General features: G+C 41.0%; 2 protein-coding genes across 2 annotated transcripts; one reads left to right on the plus strand and one right to left on the minus strand.

The window, feature by feature from the left end:
• Positions 1-740: 740 nt before the first annotated feature.
• LOC109403563 (S-phase kinase-associated protein 1) lies at positions 741-1,919 on the minus strand. The gene is made up of 2 exons (XM_019676381.3): positions 1,684-1,919; positions 741-1,538 (listed from the first exon to the last, which is right to left on the minus strand). Exon 2 carries the CDS (start codon positions 1,510-1,512, stop codon positions 1,024-1,026), a length of 489 nt encoding a protein of 162 aa, XP_019531926.1. The 5' UTR covers positions 1,513-1,538; positions 1,684-1,919; the 3' UTR covers positions 741-1,023.
• Positions 1,920-10,856: 8,937 nt separating this feature from the next.
• LOC115260570 (small ribosomal subunit protein uS8A) lies at positions 10,857-19,625 on the plus strand. The gene is made up of 3 exons (XM_029861506.2): positions 10,857-10,994; positions 11,335-11,638; positions 19,212-19,625. The coding sequence occupies exons 2-3, from the start codon at positions 11,340-11,342 to the stop codon at positions 19,303-19,305; spliced, it is 393 nt and encodes a 130-aa protein (XP_029717366.1). The 5' UTR covers positions 10,857-10,994; positions 11,335-11,339; the 3' UTR covers positions 19,306-19,625.
• The last annotated feature ends 4,172 nt before the right edge of the window (positions 19,626-23,797 follow it).

A 23,797-nucleotide genomic window follows, 5' to 3' on the forward strand; every position in this document is an offset into this window, starting at 1 on the left:
GGAATAGTTTGGAGTCATATCGTCAAACAAAATTGTATTGTACTGAGCCATCTCTAGGGGTGGCAAAGTATCTAACAAATCTGTCAAAGCAGAATTGCAACATGCTGGTCAAAGCATTTACTGGCTACTGCCGACTCAGTTATCACATGGCGAATATTCAGCAAGCTGATTCATTTGCCTGTGATAGCTATGAATCCGACTATGGGACTTCGTATCATTTGATATGTAAATGTTCAGTTTTTGCGCAATTGCGTTTCCGAGTATTTACTCGGAAAACACTTATTAAGTGAAACTGACTTCAGAAACCTGAATCTTCAGGACGTTCTGTTGTTCTTGACCCGCTGTGGTAAAGAGCTATAGGCTCTCTTTACTGCCCCCATTGGCACAACAGTCCCATGTGAATAGGAAACCCAGCAAACAAGGGACTATTATGCGAATAGGGGCAGTTTACGCTTTATACGTTATCATAGTGCCCTTCTCAGGGCGCTGTTTGAACCCATTGTGGTACGCTTATTCGTTATTACAGTGTCCTTTTCAGAGCGCTATGTGAACCCATTGTGGTACGCTTTTGCGAGTATGACGATCCTATTCCCTTACCTGTCCTTTCCCATGTCCTGTTAGGGTCAATAACGGTACCGATCACGTCGTTACGATTATCAAAGATCGACATTATGCTTATCGACGTAAAGACGTTATGCTTTCTTTTGAACTATTTCGTTCCGCTACCATATCCTGCAGACTTAATTGATCGTTAATAACTATGCTTTATTTAGGTAGATTATATCGCTTCGAGTACAGTAATGCACTCGACGTGCAGTATAAGTGTAGGTAGGCGTGAATTTCTGTGTATCAATAATTATGAGAAAACTTCATTGCGTGTTCAACTCGTTTCTGTAATTCAACAAATAAAATAGGTTCGAAATTCTAGCCTTCTGTTGCTTGTTTCTTCTTCCAGACAAAGATATTCAAGAGAAAAATAAAAAATAGCTTACGTTTTAACTCCCAACTCCAGGGTCCTCACTCTTACTTCTCCTCGCACCACTCGTTCTCCTTGCGAACCTGTTCCTCTTCGGCCGGCGTGAAGTCGTTCTTGATGTTGAACGTTTTCCGGATCTCCTCCGGAGTCTTGCCCTTGATCATGTTGGCGACCGTCTTACACGTCACATCGAGCAGCCCCTTGATGTCCAGGTAGTTCGCGGCCAAAATCAACTCGAACAACGTTCCCTGGTCGACCTTGAGGAAGTCCGCATCCCAGGAGCTGATGTCATCGGTGCGCTTCTCCTTGTTTTCGTCATCCTCGGCCGGTGCCGGGTCGTCCTTGTGATAGGTGGCCCACTGCAGCACTTTTCGCAGGATGGCCGAGTTGACATTGGGCAGGGGGACCACTTCGTCCTCCCCCTCGTCCATGCCCAAATCCTCCAGCATTGTTTTGATCGTTCCGGAACATTTGGCAATCTGAACGTCCGTATCGAACACCTCCCCATCCGACGATTGCAGCTTAATTTTTGGCATTGTGAACGCTTGCTATTTATAGCTTCCTGAAAAGCAAGAAAAGAAATCTAATTCCACCATTTTTTTTTCTTCCTGCAATTTTTTTGCATCAAAATTATCAATCAATGACGCATTCCTGAATGCACCAAACAAAGAATCCAAGATGGTTGCTCCTTTTCCAGCAGCACTTACCTTTCGATAGTTCCGGAAAACTTCTGCTCCGCAATCAGGAAAAGATGAATTCTTTCTCAAACACTCACGGTCAACGCGGCCTAGCTGCTACGCAGTGAGAGAAAAAGGAATGCTATTTTTGCTCGCAGTATCACGCGAAAACAGCAACGAACGGAAAAAATACTTTTCAGAGCGCGTTTGATCGAACTTTCGGACTGCACCGTGCTGAACTTCGCGGACTCGACAGACGAAAAGCGCACAGACTAATGGAAGTGTTGCCTTACTTCCAGTTCTGTCAAGAAATTGAAAAAATATTTGCTCGCCGGGGCGAGGTCGAGAATAAAAACTTTGGTTTTCAATCCTGTCGTGCAGAAATTTTTGTTAAAGTTTTTTCATATTGTCTGAAAGTTGTATTAAAATTTTAAAACTTTTAAATAATTTGTTTTATTGTTGTAAAATTATAAAAATCAAGGTTTTTGAGCTGATAAAATTTACTAAATACAATCAAACATACATACGGCAACACTGGTAGCGAGAAAAGCAAGAAATATTTTGACGTTTCTCTTTTGTGTTATCTTCTTTGATAAATATGCATAACTGCACGTAACGCTAAGCGGCGCAGTATCATAACGTCCGAGGCCATAAAGTCCCAGGACTTTATGGCGCATTTTTTCGGGGCATAACGTCCGAGCTTGCAGATACGCCACGAAGTCCAAGGAAAGAAGGCACATAGGATATTATGACGCATCCAAACTTTTGGACGCTATTTCGCAAAAAAACGCGACTTAATGTCCGGGACTGTATGGCCTCGGACGTTGTGATCCGGCCCCACGCTAAGGGGCTGTCCATAAACCACGTGGTCATGAGGGGGGGGGGGGGGGGGGGGGTTCGGCCAATGACCATTTTGTATGGATGAATAAAAAAAATTGTATGGACTAATGACCACGCGGGGGGGGGTTGAGAAGTCCCAAAAAATGACCACGTGGTTTATGGACAGCCCCTAACCCACACACACACACGAAAAATCCAAACTACCTAATATTTGGGTCAATTTTACTCAAAATTGAGTATCGAATAAACTCGTTACCTAAAATTAGGTTGTTTTCCCTCTCTGGCTCGCGAGGGCCATAGTGGAAACTTAGTGAAAGTGAAAGTGAATTAGGGCCGATTTCTTCACCTCAGCTTAACCGGTAAGCCAGGCTTACCCATACAGTTAAACCTGGCTTAACGCTTAAGCCAGGGTGAAGAGATCGCCCCTTAGAGATATTGTCGTCGCGGTTGAAACCCGAAGTTTCCCCACACCCGACAATCGAATTTCCTCAAAATCCATATTGACGGTTTCCCCCCTTATCGAACGCGACGATTTGAATCCGTCGCGGCTGAAACCGTCGCCAGAGTCGTCGCAGCCAATCAGCAGGCGAGAGTCTGACGTTTTCCGATCTCACTAACACAAACAGCAGCAGAGGTGGTGCTTGATTCGTTGCGATGATTCAGAAATGCCGACTGGAAGTTGGCAGCGCGTTTTGTTATGAAAGCAACAAACAATACATGAAACCTAACGTCGGACGTAGTGCGCTGGACAGCGGACATGGGCCTCTATCCAGCGCACTGTGCCCGACGTACGTCCGACACACGGTTTATCTCGCGTTACATTTGAAAAGGGCCTATCCCCAGAACGTAAACATTGAGAAAAATCGATGCAAACATTTTCCATCACATTTCATATTCGTATTTCACAGTTTTCGGATTTTTCAACAGGCTTTTCGTTTTAATGACACAAGAATAGATGTATCTATGCCTCGATAATCAATTTTACATTAAAAGTTATCAAAAAAGTATGAAAAATTATAGATAAACATTTTAAGCTAATTTGAAAAGTTTCACCCGGTGTACGCCTTATTGTGAGTCTTTCTAAAATTTTCTTAGCGTGGATTGGTCCCCCGAATGAGTCCGTTGTTGACATCGTATCAAGGCTTGGCCGTTTTTGAGAGAGAGAATTGGGTTGTTTAGTGAATTAAATATTGCCATTTTCTTTAGCCTAATCGAAAGAGCTCATTATTCTGAGTATTAGATGATTTTATTGCGTTCCAATTCCTTTGTTTTGATGGTTAAATAAACAAAACAGTTTTAATTTCCGTGGATAGAATGACAGTTCAATCGATAAAGTGACAGTTCACCCCAACCAAAAAATTTTCTCCATACAAATTTTAAATGCATTTTAAAAATAGTTCCCGGTCACCAAAAATGATGAAATTTTGGATTTCGACTAATTTTTGGACGGAGATTCCGATTATGCAATAATCTGGATACCCTTAAAGAACCCAATTCGCGCTCTCGGCGCTCGGCCCGAGAGCCGCTCCGAAAATTTTCGGTTGTCGGTCCTTTAAACGAGAGGACCAACAAATGAAAACAAAATTTTACCGTTACTGGCCCATTTGGAGCACGGGCTTATGAATGATTGGGAAAAAAAGAAATGATCGGCCGTTTTGAAGGTGGGGTTTATTCTGATAAGATTAACGGTTAGGCGGGTGATGTTTGCACAGTATGTTACTGTTGGGGGATGCTATGGAAAGGTATCAAAATCGATTTGTTTACATTTTAGGGATAGGCCCTTTTCAAATGTAACGCGAGTTATGAGAAATATCGATTTTCGCGTGTCAAAAATTCCGATTTTCAACTGCACAAACAATATTGTGCATCCCAGCTTAATCACTCAGATGCTGATGATCTCAACCAGCCGTCGTTTATCGCGAAAAGATTGCGCTCCGTTTGATTTGTATACGGCGGCTGATTATCCATGACAGCTCCCACCCGACGGCTGCAAAAACAGTTTTAGCCAAGGTGCACACCGTGTGTAAATCATACGTGCGCGGTCTGGCGCGATCTGATGCTGCGCGTTTCGAACGCAACTTGTTGAGAATCTAAGATAAGCGCGACAATAATAGATTTTAAGGTTGCCACTACCGAAGCAATTAAAGCTTGGAATGACAAAAGATAACTAATGTCCCGTAAAAAAGCTAAAAAGATTGAACGGTTACTCAGTAAGAATAAGTAGTCTCCACACTCTGTATCTGTTTTGACTCATCATACACACTAAGATTCTGATTTTCCAGCTCAGTAAAATTTTCGCTGGGTTCTGTATTTTTTTCATCTTTTGCTGAGTTTTCAACAGCAGATTTAACTCGGTACACTCGGTAATCAATATTTACCGTTCATCAGTAACGATATTTACTGTTCATCTGTGATTTTTGACAGTTCATTTGCAGAACTCGTTAACTTATTTACAGAGTATTCAGCAAAAAGGATAACCGAGCGTACCGATTTAAATCTGCTGTTGAGAACTCAGTAAAAAGTTGGGGAAAATACCGAGCTGATCTTAGTGTGTAACCCTCTGGAGACGAACCAGCCTCTGGCTGAAAGTCTCGATAATAAAGATAAAAAAAAAACAAAAAGCTATTCGAAGAAGTTGCAAACTTTGTGAAAGAGATGAAATTAGTCCTATGAAACTGAGAGAGAGGAGACAGCTGGCTTCGATTGCGTGCTACTTAATGTCAAGGAGGACGTGCCACATACTGTCACCGTGAACCGAGCTGAAAATCGCACATTGATGGTGTGGAGTGGCCAAATATCCAAAAGATCTTATCTAAATTTTGCTCCGTTTGTTGTATTTAAAAAGATAAAATAATAATGATCAGTTTCCCACGGCCAGCGCAACGAATCCATTTATTTTCCATGCTCTGTCGCAACGAACTCAATATGCAATTCATTTTTGACCAATAATGTTTTTTCAAACCATTGTGCGACGCTAAAAGTTGTAAAAAGAAGTAAGAAGAAGACATGTAAACATCGTGGTTGTCAGTGAGCTGTCTCCTCTCTCTCAGCTATGAAACACAACGAAGGCATCAAAAACACAAAACAACTGGGCATATAGTCTTGTAATTGGCCCAACCCGCTGAGCCGTCAGCAGATGGCTCAAAACAGAAAAAAGAAGAATAAGCAGAACATTGTTGTCACTACGTAAAATTGCTCATAGTCTATTTTACGATTCGACAACAGTGTTGATATTAATATTCTTACTCACGGGCTTGGACGCGACCTCCTGTCAAATTTTCGTTCAAAAAATGCAGTGGGGTGACACGGCTGTCAAACTCGGTACATCGCCGCTCCACCCAACATCATTTTTGGTACGGCGCGTTTTGGTACCCACTTTCTGGTCGGTTTACCCTAACTTGCTCCTGATTTTCGGGTGTGTGGCTCGTGTGTGATTCTATAACATTCCCCAGAAAACCATTCCCCAGAAAACCAATCCCCAGAATTCCATTCCCCGGAATGTACCATTCCCCAGAAAACCATTTCCCAGAAACCCATTCCCCAGAATGTACCATTTCCCAGAAATCCATTCCCCAGAATGTACCATTCCCCAGAATTCCATTCCCCAGAATGTACCATTCCCCAGAAAAAAATAAAACCACAGACAAACAGACGTATCACTTGGAACAAATTGCGATAAAAATCATCGTCACGAAAACATAATCGCCCAATGCTAACCAGGCTGTGTTACGCAAATCACTCAGTAGGTGGCAGTAGTGAGCAAACGTCAAACAGGAACAAAAACGATGCGAGCGCCGTGACCGAGCGATTTGCGAACTACAAAATAATTGAACTAACCGTTAAAAAGGGTAACGATGAGAAGTGAGTAGAGTGAGACGTCTGTTTGTCTGTGATAAAACTATTGCTTTAATTCTGAATGGTTTATATTAATAGCTAAAAATCAAATATTTATTCGTAAAAAATCACCGGAAGAAACATCCTGCCAAAAATTCTTATTTGACAAGAAAGACTTCGGAAATAAGCATGATTTGCCTTTACAATTTAGGCTATTGGTATAATTATTGGCATCGCAACTGCTTACTTTTTCAACATACATTTTTCCTTCTTTTCTGCATAGGCTGTTCTTTCGAATTGTACTTTTCAGTAAATTATCGGCATCAGAACTTTTTACATTTTCTACGTAGTTTTTTCCTTCTTTTCTGCATAGGCTATTCTTTCAAGTTACACTATTCAAGTCATTATCGGCACCACAAGCACAGGTGTCTAGAAATTTAGAAAAAATATGAAATAAATATAACAGCAATTTTAACACCGGTGGAGGCTGTAATGCCCATAATTTCCCGAAAAGTGCAATTCGAAAGAACAGCCTATGCAAAAAAGAAGGGAGAATCAATGTTAAAAAAGTAAGCAGTTGCAATGCCGATAATTTCTTGAAAAGTGCAACTGGAAAGAACAGCCTATGCAAAAGAAGGGAAAATTTTTGATAAACATATCTAGATTGAGTTTAAATAAGGGCGAAAGTAACATGAGAGAGTTCTCTTCATCGACTCTCTCTTCTGCAAATTAAAGTGACAAGATGCAAATTCAATCGAACTTTTTTACACTTAGACGCTAGATTGCATCGCAACCTAGCGATTTATGCCCAAAAAGTTCAACAAAATTTACATCTTGTCACTTCAATTTGAAGAAGAGAGAGTCGATGAAGAGAACTCTCTCATGTTACTTTCGCCCTTATTTAAGCTCAATCTAGATATAAGCAGTTGTAATGCCAACAATTCTTATAACGACTCAAACATTTTTTTTAACGAAGAAGGAAACGTAACACTCTGATAATTTCCATCGTACATCGATTTAACGGTTTATTTGAAAATTTAAGAGTTGACCAACTGCCAATTCGCGGCGCTCGCATAGTTTTTGTTTGAGTTTGACGTTTGCTCACTACTGCCACCTAGTTGATGATTGGCCAAATTCAGTCCTTTTAGAATTAAGCGAACCTATTTCCGAGACTAAAATTTAAATCGAAAAATGTTCGAAGTGTTACGTCTGTTTGTCTGTGGTGACATTGTTTTCCTTGCGGCATTCAAAAACCCAACACTGTTCCTTTTTTTGAACAAGCTTTTTTTTTAGAATTTAGGCAATTGGTACAATTATTGGAATTATAACTGCTTTCATTTTCAACATAGACTTTTCCTTCTTTGCTGCATAGGCTGTTCTTTCGAATTGCACTTTTCAGGAAATTATCGGCATCACAACTGCTTACTTTTTCAACATAGATTTTCCCTTCTTTTCTACATAGGCTGTTCTTTCGAGTTACAATGTTTAGGCTAGTTACAATCGGCACCACAAGCACAGGTGTTTAGAAATTTGAAAACACCGGTGGTTGTAATAATGCCCATACTTTCCTGAAAAGTGCAATTCGAAAGAACAGCCTATGTAGAAAAGAAGGGAGAATCTATGTTGAAAATGTAAGCAGTTATAATTTAAAATTTTTTACTAATTGCCTTAATATTGACGGTTTCCCCCCTTATCGAACGCGACGATTTGAATCCGTCGCGGCTGAAACCGTCGCCAGAGTCGTCGCAGCCAATCAGCAGGCGAGAGTCTGACGTTTTCCGATCTCACTAACACAAACAGCAGCAGAGGTGGTGCTTGATTCGTTGCGATGATTCAGAAATGCCGACTGGAAGTTGGCAGCGCGTTTTGTTATGAAAGCAACAAACAATATTAAGAAGAATATTGTTTAAAAAGAAACATTGTTGGGTTTTTGAATGCCAAAAGGAAAACAATGATACTTTTTCCCTTCTGTTGGCATTCAAACTGCTTATATGTTCACTTTTTCTATTCCATTCCATAGTATTGGAATAATGATGAAAGCCCTTCTCATACCGCATGAATGAAGAGCCTTTGAAGCGAATAATTAGGAACAGCCATTGGGATGGATCCCTCCAACCGTTTGCAAAGAAAAACGTGGTCAGTTGAGTCTTAAGTATCTTGTACACTGAACAACACCAGAAGAATATGCGTTTTCTCTGTAAATTTTGCACATCACTTTTAAAACGTTATTCATCGTAAAACAAGTGCTGCACAATTTTCACAAATCTGTCAAAAACAAAACATTTTATAGCAACGCAACTAACAGTTTGTGAACTTTCAAGATAGGTTTAAAGATCAACATGCAACTGTGTACAATGGTAATTCAAACGTTTACTATTGTAGAATATTATTATGGATATGTATGTATGTATACATTTTTACCGTAATTTGTTTCATATACCGTACAAGAAATAGATATTTGCTCGTAATAACACTATAATGTTAAAATCCTTGCCTTTAATACTTATGACACACATGTGATACAAGAATCACTGTACAATTGCGCTTGAAATGAGTTAGAATTTTCTTGACACTGCGTACCGTTGTACAGGAATAATACTCGTATCACATGTCTGTCCGGGGTATAACATATCATTATGATCAACATTTTACTGTTTGTGTATCGAATTAAACTTTTTAGCAGAGTATATTAAGCTTTTCTGGGGAATGATACATTCTGGGGAATGGATTTCTGGGGAATGGTGCATTCTGGGGAATGGATTTCTGGGGAACGGATTTCTGGGAAATGGTACATTCTGGGGAATGGTACATTCTGGGAAATGGTTTTCTGGGGAATGGAATTCTGGGGATTGGTATTCTGGGGAATGGTTTTCTGGGGAATGTTATAGAATCTCGTGTGTTGCTAGTGCTTATTTCAGAAATTACACATTTCAAACGAAATCGTTGTTTTTGATGATTGTTTCTCTTTCCTTATCACTTTGCACGATATTATATGTAGCATCGAAGCAGTGTCGATGTTTCCAGCGCATTTTTTCCATGAATTAAGCAATCAAAATAAAATCATTGGACGCCATGTTGAGTTGAATGCTGGGTAGATGATTCTGGCCCTTCGTCATCCCCCTGAAAAAATGTGCGATCGGCTGATCCGAAACGTTTCGTAAGATGGCTCATTCTCATATGGTAAATCTGTCAAACTACTGTCACACACGACCACCCGAATGACCTTAAAATGAGGATTCGGCGGGAATTTTCGTTCCGTGTATTTGGTCCACCCACGGGGGTGATCACTCTAATAATATTAATAAATTTTAAATATTTTTATTTATATTCCATAAATATGGATGCTATAAAATGTTCGACACTGAACTGAAATATAATTCAGTAATCACAGTAATCACTGAAATCCCACATTTTTTCAATTGTTTGTGTCTGTCAGTCGAAATCGAAAGTTCTTATAATTATTATTCATATCCATAATTTGATTTTATTCCAGTTTTTTTTATTCTAGGGTAAAGATATTGATAATCTTGAGGTTGGAATCTCCATAAGTGCTGCTTGTAATCTCCCGAAATTGTACCTTAGACCCTCTCTCGGATTCTATAAAGGTTCCACCGAGTTGAACAATGGACGTAGAATCTCAAGGAATGTTACCTTATGGGGCAAGATTAATGCATAAAATAATAAAGCTAATGTTAGTAAGGGATACAAAAAAGTATTTAATTCTTTTCGGATTATGCTACGAGAAAAGCGATGTGTGAATCAACGTTATTTATGTGATTTGTTCTGGTCGATTTTTCTGTTCAGTTATACGGTTATACCCTTCAACTAGGTAGATTGATTGACGTAATTGCTCTTTCAGCATTGTAAAGAGAAATTGCACGGATACTTCAGGGAGCCTGCCTAGAGCCTACATCAGTGGGGGGAGTTCTATGTCCGACAACTGGTCTTATGGTTTGAACAGCCCAACAAACAGCCTCTATCGGTCACAGCATACTGTACGTTCATAATTGCTAGACCGCTGCAAAGACGCGGTACTAAAAAAGTCCTTGATAAATTGGCCTGAGAAGCAATCACATTGCGTGTCCGTCCTTCAATTTTTACATAGAGATGATCTTATGGCTTGAATTCAATAGATTAGCAGCCCTTCTGCCGAATTCAAACCTGCGAGAGAAATAGCATGGTTTCTAACTGACACTTTTCAATTTCAGGATTCAAGGAGGTAATTTATGCGCTATTTTATTCATATCCTGAGGCTCTGTTATGTTTGATGCGCTTGCTGGAAAAAAGAAAGATAATGAAAACTTAGGTGAAAACTTTAAATTTCTGGCTATATATTTTAAAATATATTTTTTTGTTAACAGCCAAATAAACAAATTGGGATTAGACATTGTCAAAGATTGCTAAGACCAAAATTTCAGTTCAAGTACAATTTTATAGCATTAGAACGGAGCTATAAACATTAAATATATTTAATCGTATGCATACCCATATTAAATAATATTTTTGAAGTGATCACCCCCGTGGGTCCACCCCTGCACTTGACGTTTACACTGACAGCTGTCAGCGCGCCCGCACTGCTGCCAACTTTTCAACTGTCGCGGCTGTTTCCTGTTCTTTTCAACCAAGTTCTCTCCGACGTATGTTGTGTCGATAAATAAACTATCGAGGTAAAATCGGTTTTCGGGCCGGATTCCGCGGCGAATCAGTGAAAAATTGACAATGGTGAACGGATACGACTGCTGGCCATCGAAGCGGACCGAAAATGGGCTTGACCGTGGCGGAAAAGTGCCTGAAATTGTGAATCGGAAACGCCGATGATGCTTGGCTGCTTGCCTCGTCTTGATGCTGCTGATGTTATCCTCCCTAGCTAGCTGTCAAAAATTTCGCTGTGTTCGTCCGCGGAAACCTGGACATAACCTTCACAATCTTGGAGATACTGTTCAGTGGCTGATCTTCGAGAAAAAGCCGTAAGTGATTCTAATCCGTTGCCACTTTCCTCTATTTTAGGAAGAATGGTCCGCATTAGTGTGTTAGCCGATGCGCTCAAGTGCATCAACAATGCCGAGAAGCGTGGAAAGCGCCAGGTCCTGATCCGGCCGAACAGCAAAGTCGTGATCAAGTTCCTGACCGTGATGATGAAGCATGGCTACATCGGAGAGTTCGAAATCGTCGACGATCACCGATCCGGCAAGGTGGTGGTGAATCTGACCGGTCGCCTGAACAAGGCCGGTATCATCTCGCCCCGGTTCGACGTCAAGCTGGACGATATCGAACGGTGGACCAATACGCTGCTCCCCTCGCGTCAGTTCGGGTGAGTACTTTGTTGAATTTGTGGGGGAGGGGGAGGGGGAAGCGGATGTAAACAAACTCGAATTATGCGAAGGAATTCACGGTGAAAGTTTGTAGTGATTTGCAGTTCATGAGTGCAGTTAGTTTTGATGAGAGCGCCACAAAAAGAAAAATCTGAAATATGGAATTCTTCTAAAAGAAGATTTTGACGGTGGCTAGGTGACTACTCCAGATCTCCAGATGTAACTAAAAAAGGACTCCATCGAGCTTATCCTTGTTCGGCAAAGCTTCCTCGTTATGCAGTGAGTGTGTAGAGAAGACATTTTGGTTGCTTCAGTTGCTCTAGGTCGTACCGAGGCGGCCGCCGGTACCGTACATTGTTGATGGAGAATTTTGGACGCAACTTGATCATCATCAGCTATTGGATTCAAAGTCAGTGTCACGATAGGTTCTGACCTGACAGGGATTCCTCAAGCATAGTCCAAGTCTCAATTCACCGGATAATAACCGGTCTAATAATAAGTACAAAGAAAGATCCTCGGCTCCGTAAAGCGTTATACGCGATTGAGCCCCAAATAAATGAACTAGATAAAAAGGTCTAATAAGCCTCCTAGTATTCCTTTGAAAATCGTCAGCGAATTTCTTCAGGAATTCGTGTAGAGATTTCTCCAAAAAATGTATATCTGGAATTTTCTGGGATATAAAATCTGTGATCATGTCTTCCCTCGGATAGGAGGTAAAGCCGTAGGTCCCGGCCCATGTGTTGATGGGTTCGTTATGTAGAGTTTCAGGTGTGGTGGCTGTCTCCCTGGGGTGTCGGAATTTAAAGCTTAGCTCCTAGACCCAGCCGACGTAAAACACAACTGGCGTCAAACGGTACTAGTTGACCAGAAAAATAGAAAAAGAATGGAGTTCAAAGCTAAGGAACATGCAAAAATAAAATTCAACTGGGACATCAGGACAGGATACCGTATTCAATAAAATTACAATTACAATTACAATCAAAACACAATTATGTATTGCGAGGCAAGGAAAAACGTTTCATAAAACCGTACGTACCAAAGACTCGTAAAATCCTGTAAAATCATAGAGCTTTCTAAAAAAAACTCAGTTCTATTACTGGCCTGCTAGCAGGGCATTGTCCGAGTCTGAAGCTGATTGGAAAACTTGTATAGAGTTAGAGTACAGTATCTATACAAAGCAGTGGCCAGTCAATGCTTTGACCAGAACGCTGCAATTTATTCTGCTTTGACAGATTAATAAGATACTTGACTTCGCCACTCTTGGAGATGGCTCAGTACAATACAATTTGGTTTGACGACATGACTCCAAAGTATTCCAGTATTGTCTGTGTTAAGTGACAGCCCAGGTTTGAATCTAAAGCTTTACCCAACACTTCGATATCGGAATAGCTGGCTCAGGGCCAATGAAGTCATGTGATGCTCCAGTACGAGCTAACTCATCAGCCAAGTCATTTCCAGCGATGGAAGAATGGCCAGGTACCCATAAAGGGTGAACAGCGTTTGCTGAATTCAGCTCCTCGATTTGAGTTCGACAAGCGATAACTACCTTTGCCCTAGAGTTGGCCGAAGCAAGTGCTTTAATAGCAGCCTTGCTATCTGAACAGAAGTATATTACTTTGCCCATTACGTGCTGCTGAAGTGCTGATTGCACTCCGCACATAAGAGCAAAGATTTCGGCCTGAAAAACGGTGCAGTGTCTACCAAGCGAGCAAGACTGATACAGCCTTAGCTCACGAGAATAAACACCAGCACCTGCTCGACCTCAGCGAAGCAGTGTAACATACGATGCCGTCTGAAATACTTCTCTCCAGATAACCAGAAGTCCACTTTTCCCGGGAAGGGAATTTCGTGAAAGTGACCTATATAGGAAATTACATAAATTGTGAGATCACTTGGAGCAATGAAAATGTTGTCCCAATTCACCAAAAGTGGAAACAACGAGGTGTGTGTTGAACTGCGGTTCACAGAAGTTTCCTCTAGTAAACCAAGTACCCATAGACGGTAAGTGCAAGAAAGTGCTTCTTGTTTGAGATGAATGTGTAGTGGAGCAACGTCAAAGAGAGCTTCGAGCGCTGCCTTGGGAGTTGAAGAGAACGCTCCAGACATCGCCATTTGGCAAATCCTTTGGAGATGGCCTAACTTTGATTGGACCGTTCTCATTTCACCCTTTTGCCACCACACAAGGCATCCATAGGCCAATATTGGCCGAACCACAGCTGTGTAAATCCATTTGATATACTTGGGTTTTAGACCCCAAGTTGTACCAAATGTTCGCCGGCATTGCCCGAAGGCCATACAAGCTTTCTTGATTCTGAACTCAATGTGAGGTGTCCAGGAAGACTTGGAATCAAGAATAACTCCAACGTACTTTACCTGTTCAGTCACATCGATTTCAGAATCAAAGAGTAGCAAAGGCCGAACGCCATCACGGTTTCGCCTTTCCGTAAAAAGAACAATAGATGTTTTACTCGGATTAACCGAAAGGCCATTTTGGCGACACCAACCCTCAATTACCTGAAGGGCACTTTGCATCAGGTCGAAAAGGGTGCTGATGCACATACCGACTAACAATGTTAGATAGTCGTCGGCAAAACCATAAGTAGGAAAACCGCTTTTATTGAATTGCCTCAATAGCGTATCTGTAATGAGATTCCACAAAAGTGGCGATAAGACTCCCCCTTGAGGGCATCCACAAACACTTAATTTCCTAATCGCCGCTTGACGCAATGTCGAGAAGAGATGTCGGTTTTTGAACATTTGGTGAATCCAATTGGAAATCATTGGAGATATACCATGACCCCGTGCGGCTTCCAATATGGTATCGATAGGCACGTTGTCAAAGGCACCCTCGATATCTAAGAAAACACCCAAGCAGGATTGCTTTTGAGCGAACGATTTCTCGATATCGTAAACAACCTTGTGTAAAAGAATCACAGTGGACTTACCAGATTGGTAGGCATGTTGGTTCACATGAAGAGGCACGTTGGCCAGATGAACATCACGGATGTGATGATCCACAATGCGTTCTAAGCATTTCAGAAGAAAAGAGATCAAACTGATAGGTCTGAAACTCTTTGCTTCTTCATACGACGCACGACCCAGTTTCGGAATGAACTTCACAGTAAATATCCCGCCATGATTTGGGAATATACCCTGTAGCAAAACTGCAAACAAGTAGTTGTTTCAAAACATGTTTGAAATAATCAAATCCCTTCTGAAGCAAAATAGGATAAATCCCATCTGCTCCAGGAGATTTGAAAAGAGCAAAGCTATTAAGTGCTTATTCAATCGATTCTATAGTTACAATACTCCGAGCCGAGGCGAGGGAATCATAACTAGGGTTTGGGTATTAGTAGTGGACCCCCTAAGTCATCGAAATTTACTTCTGCGACTTTTTAGCTATGTTAAGGCAGTGGATTGTTCCAAAGTGGATTTTTCAAACAAGTTTCACGTCCCCTCTTTATGTTAAGACCGTCAAACATACAACTTTAATAAATTATTCCAGTGAAATACGCATTTGAAAATACGCATCGATGTTGCCTATAATGGACACCACCAGGGTCCAGTATAGGATTATTTACAAATATCCTGGCGCCTATAGTGGACCCCCCATTTGATTTCTATGTTAGCTGTCACGCCGCCGACGGTGCCTATAGTGGACCCTCCCTGAGTGTTCGTATAGTGGACCCTTTTGAGTGTTTACATTCATTAAATAGTTAAAATTACCGATTGTTGCGGCCACTGGATCATTTGATTGCCAGGAACTGCAGTGTAGCAATGTAATTGATGTTCCCCCGGTGGAAGTTGCCTGGCAACAGTTGATTTTGGCATTTATATTTGAGTTTTTCTGAAGGGGGTCCACTATAGGCGCAGGGTCCACTACTAGCACACAACCCCTACAAGAAAAGACATCAGGTTCATCCGGAGATGTAATATCCACACATCCAGGGAAGTATGTGCTGAATAAGCATTCCAGAACTTCCTCATCAGAGGAAGTCAGATCGCCATTTGGCAAACGAGGTTCGTTCACTTGGAAATCCTTAGATTTCGCAAGGATTTTGTTTAACCGACTGATTTCACTCAAGCTGGAAACATTTGTACAAAGGTTTTTCCAGCCGGATCGTTCAGCAGACCGGAGAGCTTTCTTGTAGGCCTTGCGAGCCGACCTGAAAACCTCCGAACCAGCCGAACGTCGTCTGTTTCAACTCTTTCTACATTGTTTCCTGAGTTTCGCCAGATCAGAGTTCCACCAAGGGGTTCCTCTTGTGATCTTCACAGACCACAGAGGGCATGCTTCTTCAAAAGCTTCCATGATGAAGGCCGTTGTAGCATCAATGGCATCATCTAAATCACTTGGAGTGTCACTGGATGGTGAGTATTCATGAAATTTGACCGCAAACAAATCAGTAAAAAGATACCAGTTTGTTGACCGGGAATTCCTGAAACGCAATGTTTGCGTAGTAACATTTAAAATGTTCAAACATGATGTAGCGATGGTCAGATAAAGATTCTTCATCTGACACATGCCAATTGGTCAGCTCGCGACTAATTTTACTAGAGCAAAGCGTTATGTCTAACACTTCCTTTCTAGCAGGGCCCTGTAGCATAATCGGGCTAATAATATTAGCTACAAGTTACAAGTACTAATATTACAAGTGCTAATAATTTGTGTTGCATAAAGGCTCAATTTTCCACTAATATTATTAGCACTTGTAATATTAGTGACCATGAAAATACAAGTTGTTTTGGTTCATTTACCTGTCAAAATTCATCCGACAGTTTCACTATTAATTTGAAATGGCAGTTGATGTTTGTTTATATTCTGCATTTTCCGCGTAACATCCGGAAATAACTTAATTTATTTCAAAGTTTTGCATTCTTTATACGATAGATGAAAAAAAGCATCTGCTGTTTGGATGATTTTCGGCCGCTCTGACGAAATATTTTTTACAAAGTATGGCACTGCAAGTATTTACCTAGATTTTTAGTAAAATGTCCCAAAGATTTTATAGTACTGGTTGAAAAACAATGTATAATGATTTAGCAACATGTATTATGCTTCTTGTTAAAATCCGAAGTGATCTGTGATGCAAAAATTGAGCTTTTACCTACTTTTATATGTCGCAACTCGATTCGAGTTGATGTATGTATATTGTAGCTCTTGATTAGCTTAATGATGCGCAATACAATCAATTGATTCAAATTTATTTCGCATCTGCAACTTAACCTGTGCTTATGCAGTGACCATAATATATAACTTTACCAAGAACCTCCAATCAAAGATGGGTATTGTAGAAACTTTGGAGAACTTGAGAGACTCAGCAGAAATTATATTTTGGATACAAAGTGCACATCAACGCAATTTTCTCTTCAATGAGTTTCGAATACATACTGCCAAATTTAATCGTCGAAAACTGGAATTGAGGTTGACATGTTAGATAAATAATATTATTTGAGTTCATCAAAATGGTAAATCGATACATTCAAAACTAAATATGATTCCTGCAATACTTTAAATCTAACTTGTAAATTATTTTACAAGACCTTTGAGACTTGTAATCAAAAGTACAAGTCATAGCTAATATTTTATACTTGTAGTTTGTTTATGCAACATACACTTGTAAATTCAACTAATAATATTAGTCCAACCGACTTGTAGTATTGGACTTGTAACTTGTACTTGTAGTATTTTTATGCAACAGAAAATTATAAGTTACAAGCTACAAGACTAATATTATTAGTAAAATTTTCATTATGCTACAGGCCCCAGATATCATGAAGGTTAGGCGGTTGCCTATGTTAAGTAATGCAAGATCTGTACTACTGAAGTCCTCCATCAAACTGGAGCCCCTCAAGTTAATGTCTGAGCTGTCCCAGATGATATGGTGAGCATTAGCATCACTGTCTACAATTAGCGGAAGGCCTTTTGAAGTACAGTATGCGATAACGTGTTTAAAAGCATCCGTAGGGGATGGTTCGTCATGCGGTAAATAAACCGAACAATAGACGTATTTCCTGTTGAGGTTTCCAACAGATACATCAATTGTGATAGCACATACATCTCAGGGGGTTAGTTCAGAGAATAGTGTAGCAACTATTGCGTTGTTGACAAGCACACATGCTCGAGGCATGACACGCGAGCTTGCCATTTCATGTTTACTGAAGGTAGCAAACACCGGGTTCACAAGATTTCCTAAATAAAAATTCCCCTTACGGAAGTAAGGTTCTTGGGCCAAGGTCACTTGGGCTGTACCATTTTTCATAAGTCTGCAAAAATTGATTGTTGCTGTTCTTTTATGCTGAAAATTGATCTGAGCTATCCTAACCGTAGCCACTACCTAAACTAGGCAAGATTAAACTCTTCGCAACTATAGCACAACAAAAAACAGCAGCAACAAAAACAGATCGGTATCGATTGGAAAACGCCAAAGGCGAGGGTACACAGAATACACTGTGTAAATCGCATAATGCGAAACCATATAGGTGAAAATTTAAACTAATTAACAATACCTTCATAATCCCGCCCTTATTTATCCTCAAGTGAGAGACTAAAGGGCAGCTGATCGTCTCGGAAAAACACAAGGTCCACTGCACCATTGCTCCGGTTAGCGCAGTAAGGGCAACATACTGTGGAGGACGCCCTGGTACTCCACAGGCTCCGTTTGCGGTTAGGTTTTTATTAGACCCCCCCCCCCCCCCCTAGCCATTCATTCCTAGGTACGGTAAGCATAAAGCCGCATAACACCATTAATTAGGGATCACCTGTTTAGTGGACTCTTACCACTGGATCAGGCGGTCCGTAGCGTTATTCTTAGCCAATTTAGACAACCGCTACCGACACTACACAGCTATCTAGGCTGATCGAGAAAAGAAGTTAATATTGATGATCAACTTCATACGGGCTCAAACAGCCGAATAACAAATAGATGCTTGAAAAAAAAATCTCCGGAGACATTTTCTGAAGAATTCTTGGAAAAATCATAGGATGCATTTCTGGAGGATTCCTATCATTCCTGGAGCAATTCGTGCAGGCATTCCTAAATGAGTCCTAACAGGAAAAACTGAAAAAAATCTTTCAAATGAAAAACTTGAAAGAACCCTTGGCTTATTACTGGGGAAATTGCAAGGGACATTTCTGCATCCTATCAACAACTCCTGGAAGAATTCCAACAGGAATTATTATGAACAATATCATTTAAGAAAAAAAAAATCCAACAGGCATTGTTATGAATAATATATAGTTGCTATGAATAAAACAACATCCTAACTAATTTTGGCTTCCTTCATATTTTAAAAATTGTTTGTTCACACGCTCGTCTCGGGAAGGGTTAAACTGCTATGCCTTCTTATCCTAAAATGATAACGCATCAAATCCTCGGTGCGTTATTGCTCACCCTAGGAGGCTAGAGTAAAGCTCTACGGAGCAAAGTCCACCATTAATCCCGGATTTGAGTATAAAATCACTTTCGATTCAATGGATGGTTACATGCAATCAATAACAAAATTGTTAGCATTGTTACCCTACTTGAAAAATTGAAACTAATATCGCATCCATTCCTTTTGTTCTTACAGATACGTCGTCCTGACGACCAGCGGTGGCATCATGGATCACGAAGAAGCCAGACGGAAGCATCTGGGAGGCAAGATTCTGGGTTACTTCTTCTAAGTTTGCTGGGCGACAAAACATTACTTTAAAGAGTAACTTCAACAAAAAAACAAAATAAGATTTAACATCCGTCAGTCCCAAATTCCAATCACTCGCGGGAGATTTTTCTTTTCTTTTTTTCTCTCGTAATGGGAACGAGATGTTTCGTTCGTTGGGGGAGGTTGGTAACCATCCCCCTACTGGTGGGGGGTGCGGTTACTGACCGAAATAAAAAAGGAAAACAAGAAAGCGGTTAGGTGTGTTTATAAGAATGCATTAATGTAATGTGAAGTTTCACCTCAAGGGAAAGTGAAAAAATTAAAAGAAAAATCGAATCCGTATGGCGTATGTTGATGTTCGGTTATCCGAAATGTCCGTGAATCTCCGATGATTCGTTCGGTTTCATGTCTTGCAATTTCGTAACCGGTCTGACGGTTGTCAAGCGGGGCGACGCGACACATCTAGATTACAGAGAACAGACAACCAAGCTAGAACAAATTTTCTGTCGAAAGCTGTGTACTGTGTAAACTCGATTTGTCAACAACACTTGCGCTGCTATGCAGCATGTTGCTTCAATTAGTGGTGAGTAAAAATATCCTTATCTATATAGCCAGTGCTGAAAATTTAATTTCGTCATATCTAAATTCAACCACCTACAGCTCATTTTAGAAGCTAAACCTGAGAATATGGTATATGAAAAACTTATGCGGCTAGACCAGTTCTGCAAGAAAGTCACGGAAAAACCGCTATTTTTCGAATATTTAAGGTAAATGTCACGGACTACCTTTGAAAAATGCCAAATGATATTCCCCGTGAATATCATTGACATTTTTCAAAGGTAATCCGTGACATTTACTTCAAATATTCGAAAAATAGCGGTTTTTCCGTGACTTTCTTGCAGAACTGGTCTAGGCGCACATGTTTTGAATATACCATATTCTCAGGTTCAGCTTTTAAAATGAGCTGTAGCTGGTTGAATTTAGATATGACGAAATGAATTTTTCAGCACTGTATATAGCGCATTTAGTTCACCACTGGACTATCGCACTAGTTTTCACGAGTGCGAAAACGCTAATAAAAGTGCACGATTGCATCATATCAACTCGGTGTCTTCAGAGCACTTGTTCTCCATAGATTGAAGAAATAGTGCACCGAAAACATCAACCTGATTTGATGCAATCGCGCACTTTTATTTACGTTTTCGCACTTAGAATGTCGCAGTTCGCAGTCCAGTAGTGAACTAAATGCGGTATACCGTGCCATGCCCTAATACCGCGACCTTAAGGATGCTCTTCACTTCAAAGAGCCCTGTAAAAATCAATAATTCATGTTTCTTGATTTTTCAAACGCTATATTATTGCTTATTGTGTGGATTATGTATAATAAATAAAATAAATTGAATTCCAAATGTTTAATCCATTGATAAAATCAAAATTGTAAAACATAGCATTGTTCCTAATACCGTGTATGTGACCCGCATACATTGGTGGTCCTATGAATCATCACTGTATCGATCATATTAAGTTCATACTTAAAAGAACCTGTGCGTCAAACGTGGCGTAGAGGTTTGTGCAATTGATTCATAAAGTAAAAAGTATCAATAATATTTTCAGTTTGCAAGTTTTAGCCGAAACACGGTATTTGGAACACAAAAGGAACCATGACCTAATACCGTGTATTGGTAGTTTGCACTCACATTCTGTAAATATTTGTATTTGCTCGTTTTTGTGAACATGTGCTAAATTTATCACGCCTAACTTGAGAAGGTTTAATATGCTCATGATTGAACTAGTTATGTAGTTAAAAAAATAATACACTTAGTAAAATATTTGAGTTTTTTGTCAAATACACGGTATTAGGAGGCACACGGTATTAGGGCATGGCACGGTATACTGATTTTTTTTTCGACGGTAATGGTACCAAGTAAAAAACAGAGACGTAGTCCTACGTCAAAACCGCGTTATTCCGAAAAACGTCGCAAAAACCACGTTATTAAAAAACTCGTAAAAAAATTAAGTCACGGAAAATGTTAGACCAAGATAATCGTTTCAGGGGGTTTCAGGATGCGTAACCTCGAAGTGACCTGAGATCTGTTAAAAGTTTTCTTCGTGTAATGAAGAATTAGGGGTGTTTCAATGGGCTACAGAGGCGTTTACTGCCGTGAATCGCATATCAGTCCCATCTTTGCTGGGTTTCCTATGCAAATGGGACATATATGCGATTCACGGCAGTTTAGGGGGATCCAGGATGTTTCTACAGTTTCAGGGCGTTTCTAGGAGGTTTCGAAGGCTTTTGGGGGTTCCTGAACATCTTGTTCAGGTGGGCTTTAAGGGGCGTTACAATGCGTTTCAAAAGGTTACAGGACCTTGCAGGGGGTTTCAGGATGCTTTAATAGGCGTTTCAAGGGATTACAGGACGTTTCAGGATGCTTCAGTGGCGTTTAAAGAGAGTTCAGAGACTTCTGGGGGTTCCAGACTTTAGGAGCGTTTCCAGGAATTGCATAACGTTTCAGAGACGTTTTGGGCGTCCCAGGATGTTTCAATCGGGCTTTTAGGCGCATTGAAACGTACACTGAAATCCCTGAAAACGCCTCAGTAACGTCTCTGAAAACCACCAAAAATTATCTGAAACTTTCCGAAATGCGCCATAAAACCCCATCGGATTCCATGTCACGCACCTGAAACCCTCTTAAACAGCCAAAAACGCCTAAGTAACACCTCTGAGACGTCTCCGAAATCCGCCGAAAATCCTCTGAAGCTTCTTGAAATGCCTCCGAAAACGCCGATGATATTTTAGCGGCTTTTTTTTTTTCGTTTTCTTTTGGGGTATTTCGGCTTGTGAAAACCAGGGATTGGCGGCATGCACCGTGCGGTGCGAAAAAAGCGTGTGTTTCACACAATCGCAAGTGCTCGTCTCCCGTTTTGCCGAGAGACAAGAGACGTATGAGTGAGAGTTTTCGTAATTGTGCGAGAGACAATCGCAGCACTAGCTCTACGGCGCAGGGAGTAATGCGCGGTGCTTGGGACTGTGCTTGTCTCCAAACAGAAAAAAAAAATAATAAATTAATTGAAGAGTTTGCGTTTTCGGCAAAGTTGTTAAGCTTGTCAAGGGCTGACAAGTGATGGGTCATTTGATTCGAAATTTGTCTAATCATGCGTAGTATCAAGCCAAGTGCAAAGCACGGAGACAAGCACCGAGAGAGTGCATACGACAGAGCGTAAGAGACAAGAGAGCTCCAGCGCGCGGCAAAGTAACCCCACGTCTCCACTAGTCTGAAATGTCTTGCCATTTTGCTGCCAGAAAGAGAAAACGTAACAGAAATGATCAACACCGCTGCTTTCCATGCAAACAGCGAGATAACATTTCTGTCATGACACATCTGTCCAGCAAAATGGCAAGACATTTCTGTCTAGTGGAGACGTCGGGTAAGCGAGCAACACACAACCGATTGCGCGTACTCGTCTCCTTCTAGTTTGTTATGCTGTCTCGTAGCCGAGTGTGCGGCACGCAAAGAGTTTTGAGTCGCACCCTATCCCTGGACTGAAAACTAGTGTCCAACAAAAATTTTCGGGATCATGCCATTAGGTATCTGTTACCAGTTGAAATGAAGAGTAATCGCCACGCATATCGACCAGTTTTGTATTTTATCTTGCTGTCATTTCTAATCAATAGGACAGATCGGTGAAGTAATAGATTTGTAGTAATGAGCTGAATTTTAGTATGGTGAGAAGGTCAATGGGAATTTACTTTAAAATTATCGAAAATGTAAATTGGGTCACTGAAACTTCTCAAATGCGGTGGTATGCAAGAGGACATACACTACACAGTCGTTGTAGGCATCTTGAAATCGTTAAGTCAGTAAATGTAAGAAATTTAAAAGCCTTGTTTATTTATCGGTTAGTAAAGAGGAATCAGCACGGTAAAGACTGGGTATGCTGCGCAATTCAGATCCCATTGTGATCCACTAGCCTCTGCCCAGCAACTCCTATCCCTACCTCCTCGCGGTACCGGCCGGAAACTATGAGCAACCTTAGGGAAGATCGGGTAACCAACCCCGGTGGGAACTTTGGTCGTAGGCTGTCAGGGAAGGGGGGCGTGTTTGCTTCGGCAAACCTGAGCGTCTGTTCTCCAGGAGGAGCGGCTCACAACAGCTTCTGATCCCCATGTTAGGGGCGGCTGATCTGCGTCCGAGTGCAGGGAAGAACTCTAAGCTCAACTGTGCACTATGGTCCTCCGGAAAGTAGGCGGTTGGTGTCAGGCCCTACGAGCCAGCCGTAAAAAAACATTGTAACGGAAAATCAGCAACAGAATAATACGAACCGAGACCAACGGCAACGACCCCAGCGAACAAAAAGGACTTGCGATTGGAAACTCGGTACGTGGAACTGCCGATCTCTCAACTTCATTGGGAGCACCCGCATACTCGCCGATCTACTGAAGGATAGCGGGTTCGGCATCGTAGCGCTGCAGGAGGTGCGTGGGACAGGATCCATGGCGCGAACGTTTAGAGATA

This window comes from Aedes albopictus, chromosome 1, assembly GCF_035046485.1.
Source record: "Aedes albopictus strain Foshan chromosome 1, AalbF5, whole genome shotgun sequence".
Classification (NCBI taxonomy): domain Eukaryota; kingdom Metazoa; phylum Arthropoda; class Insecta; order Diptera; family Culicidae; genus Aedes; species Aedes albopictus.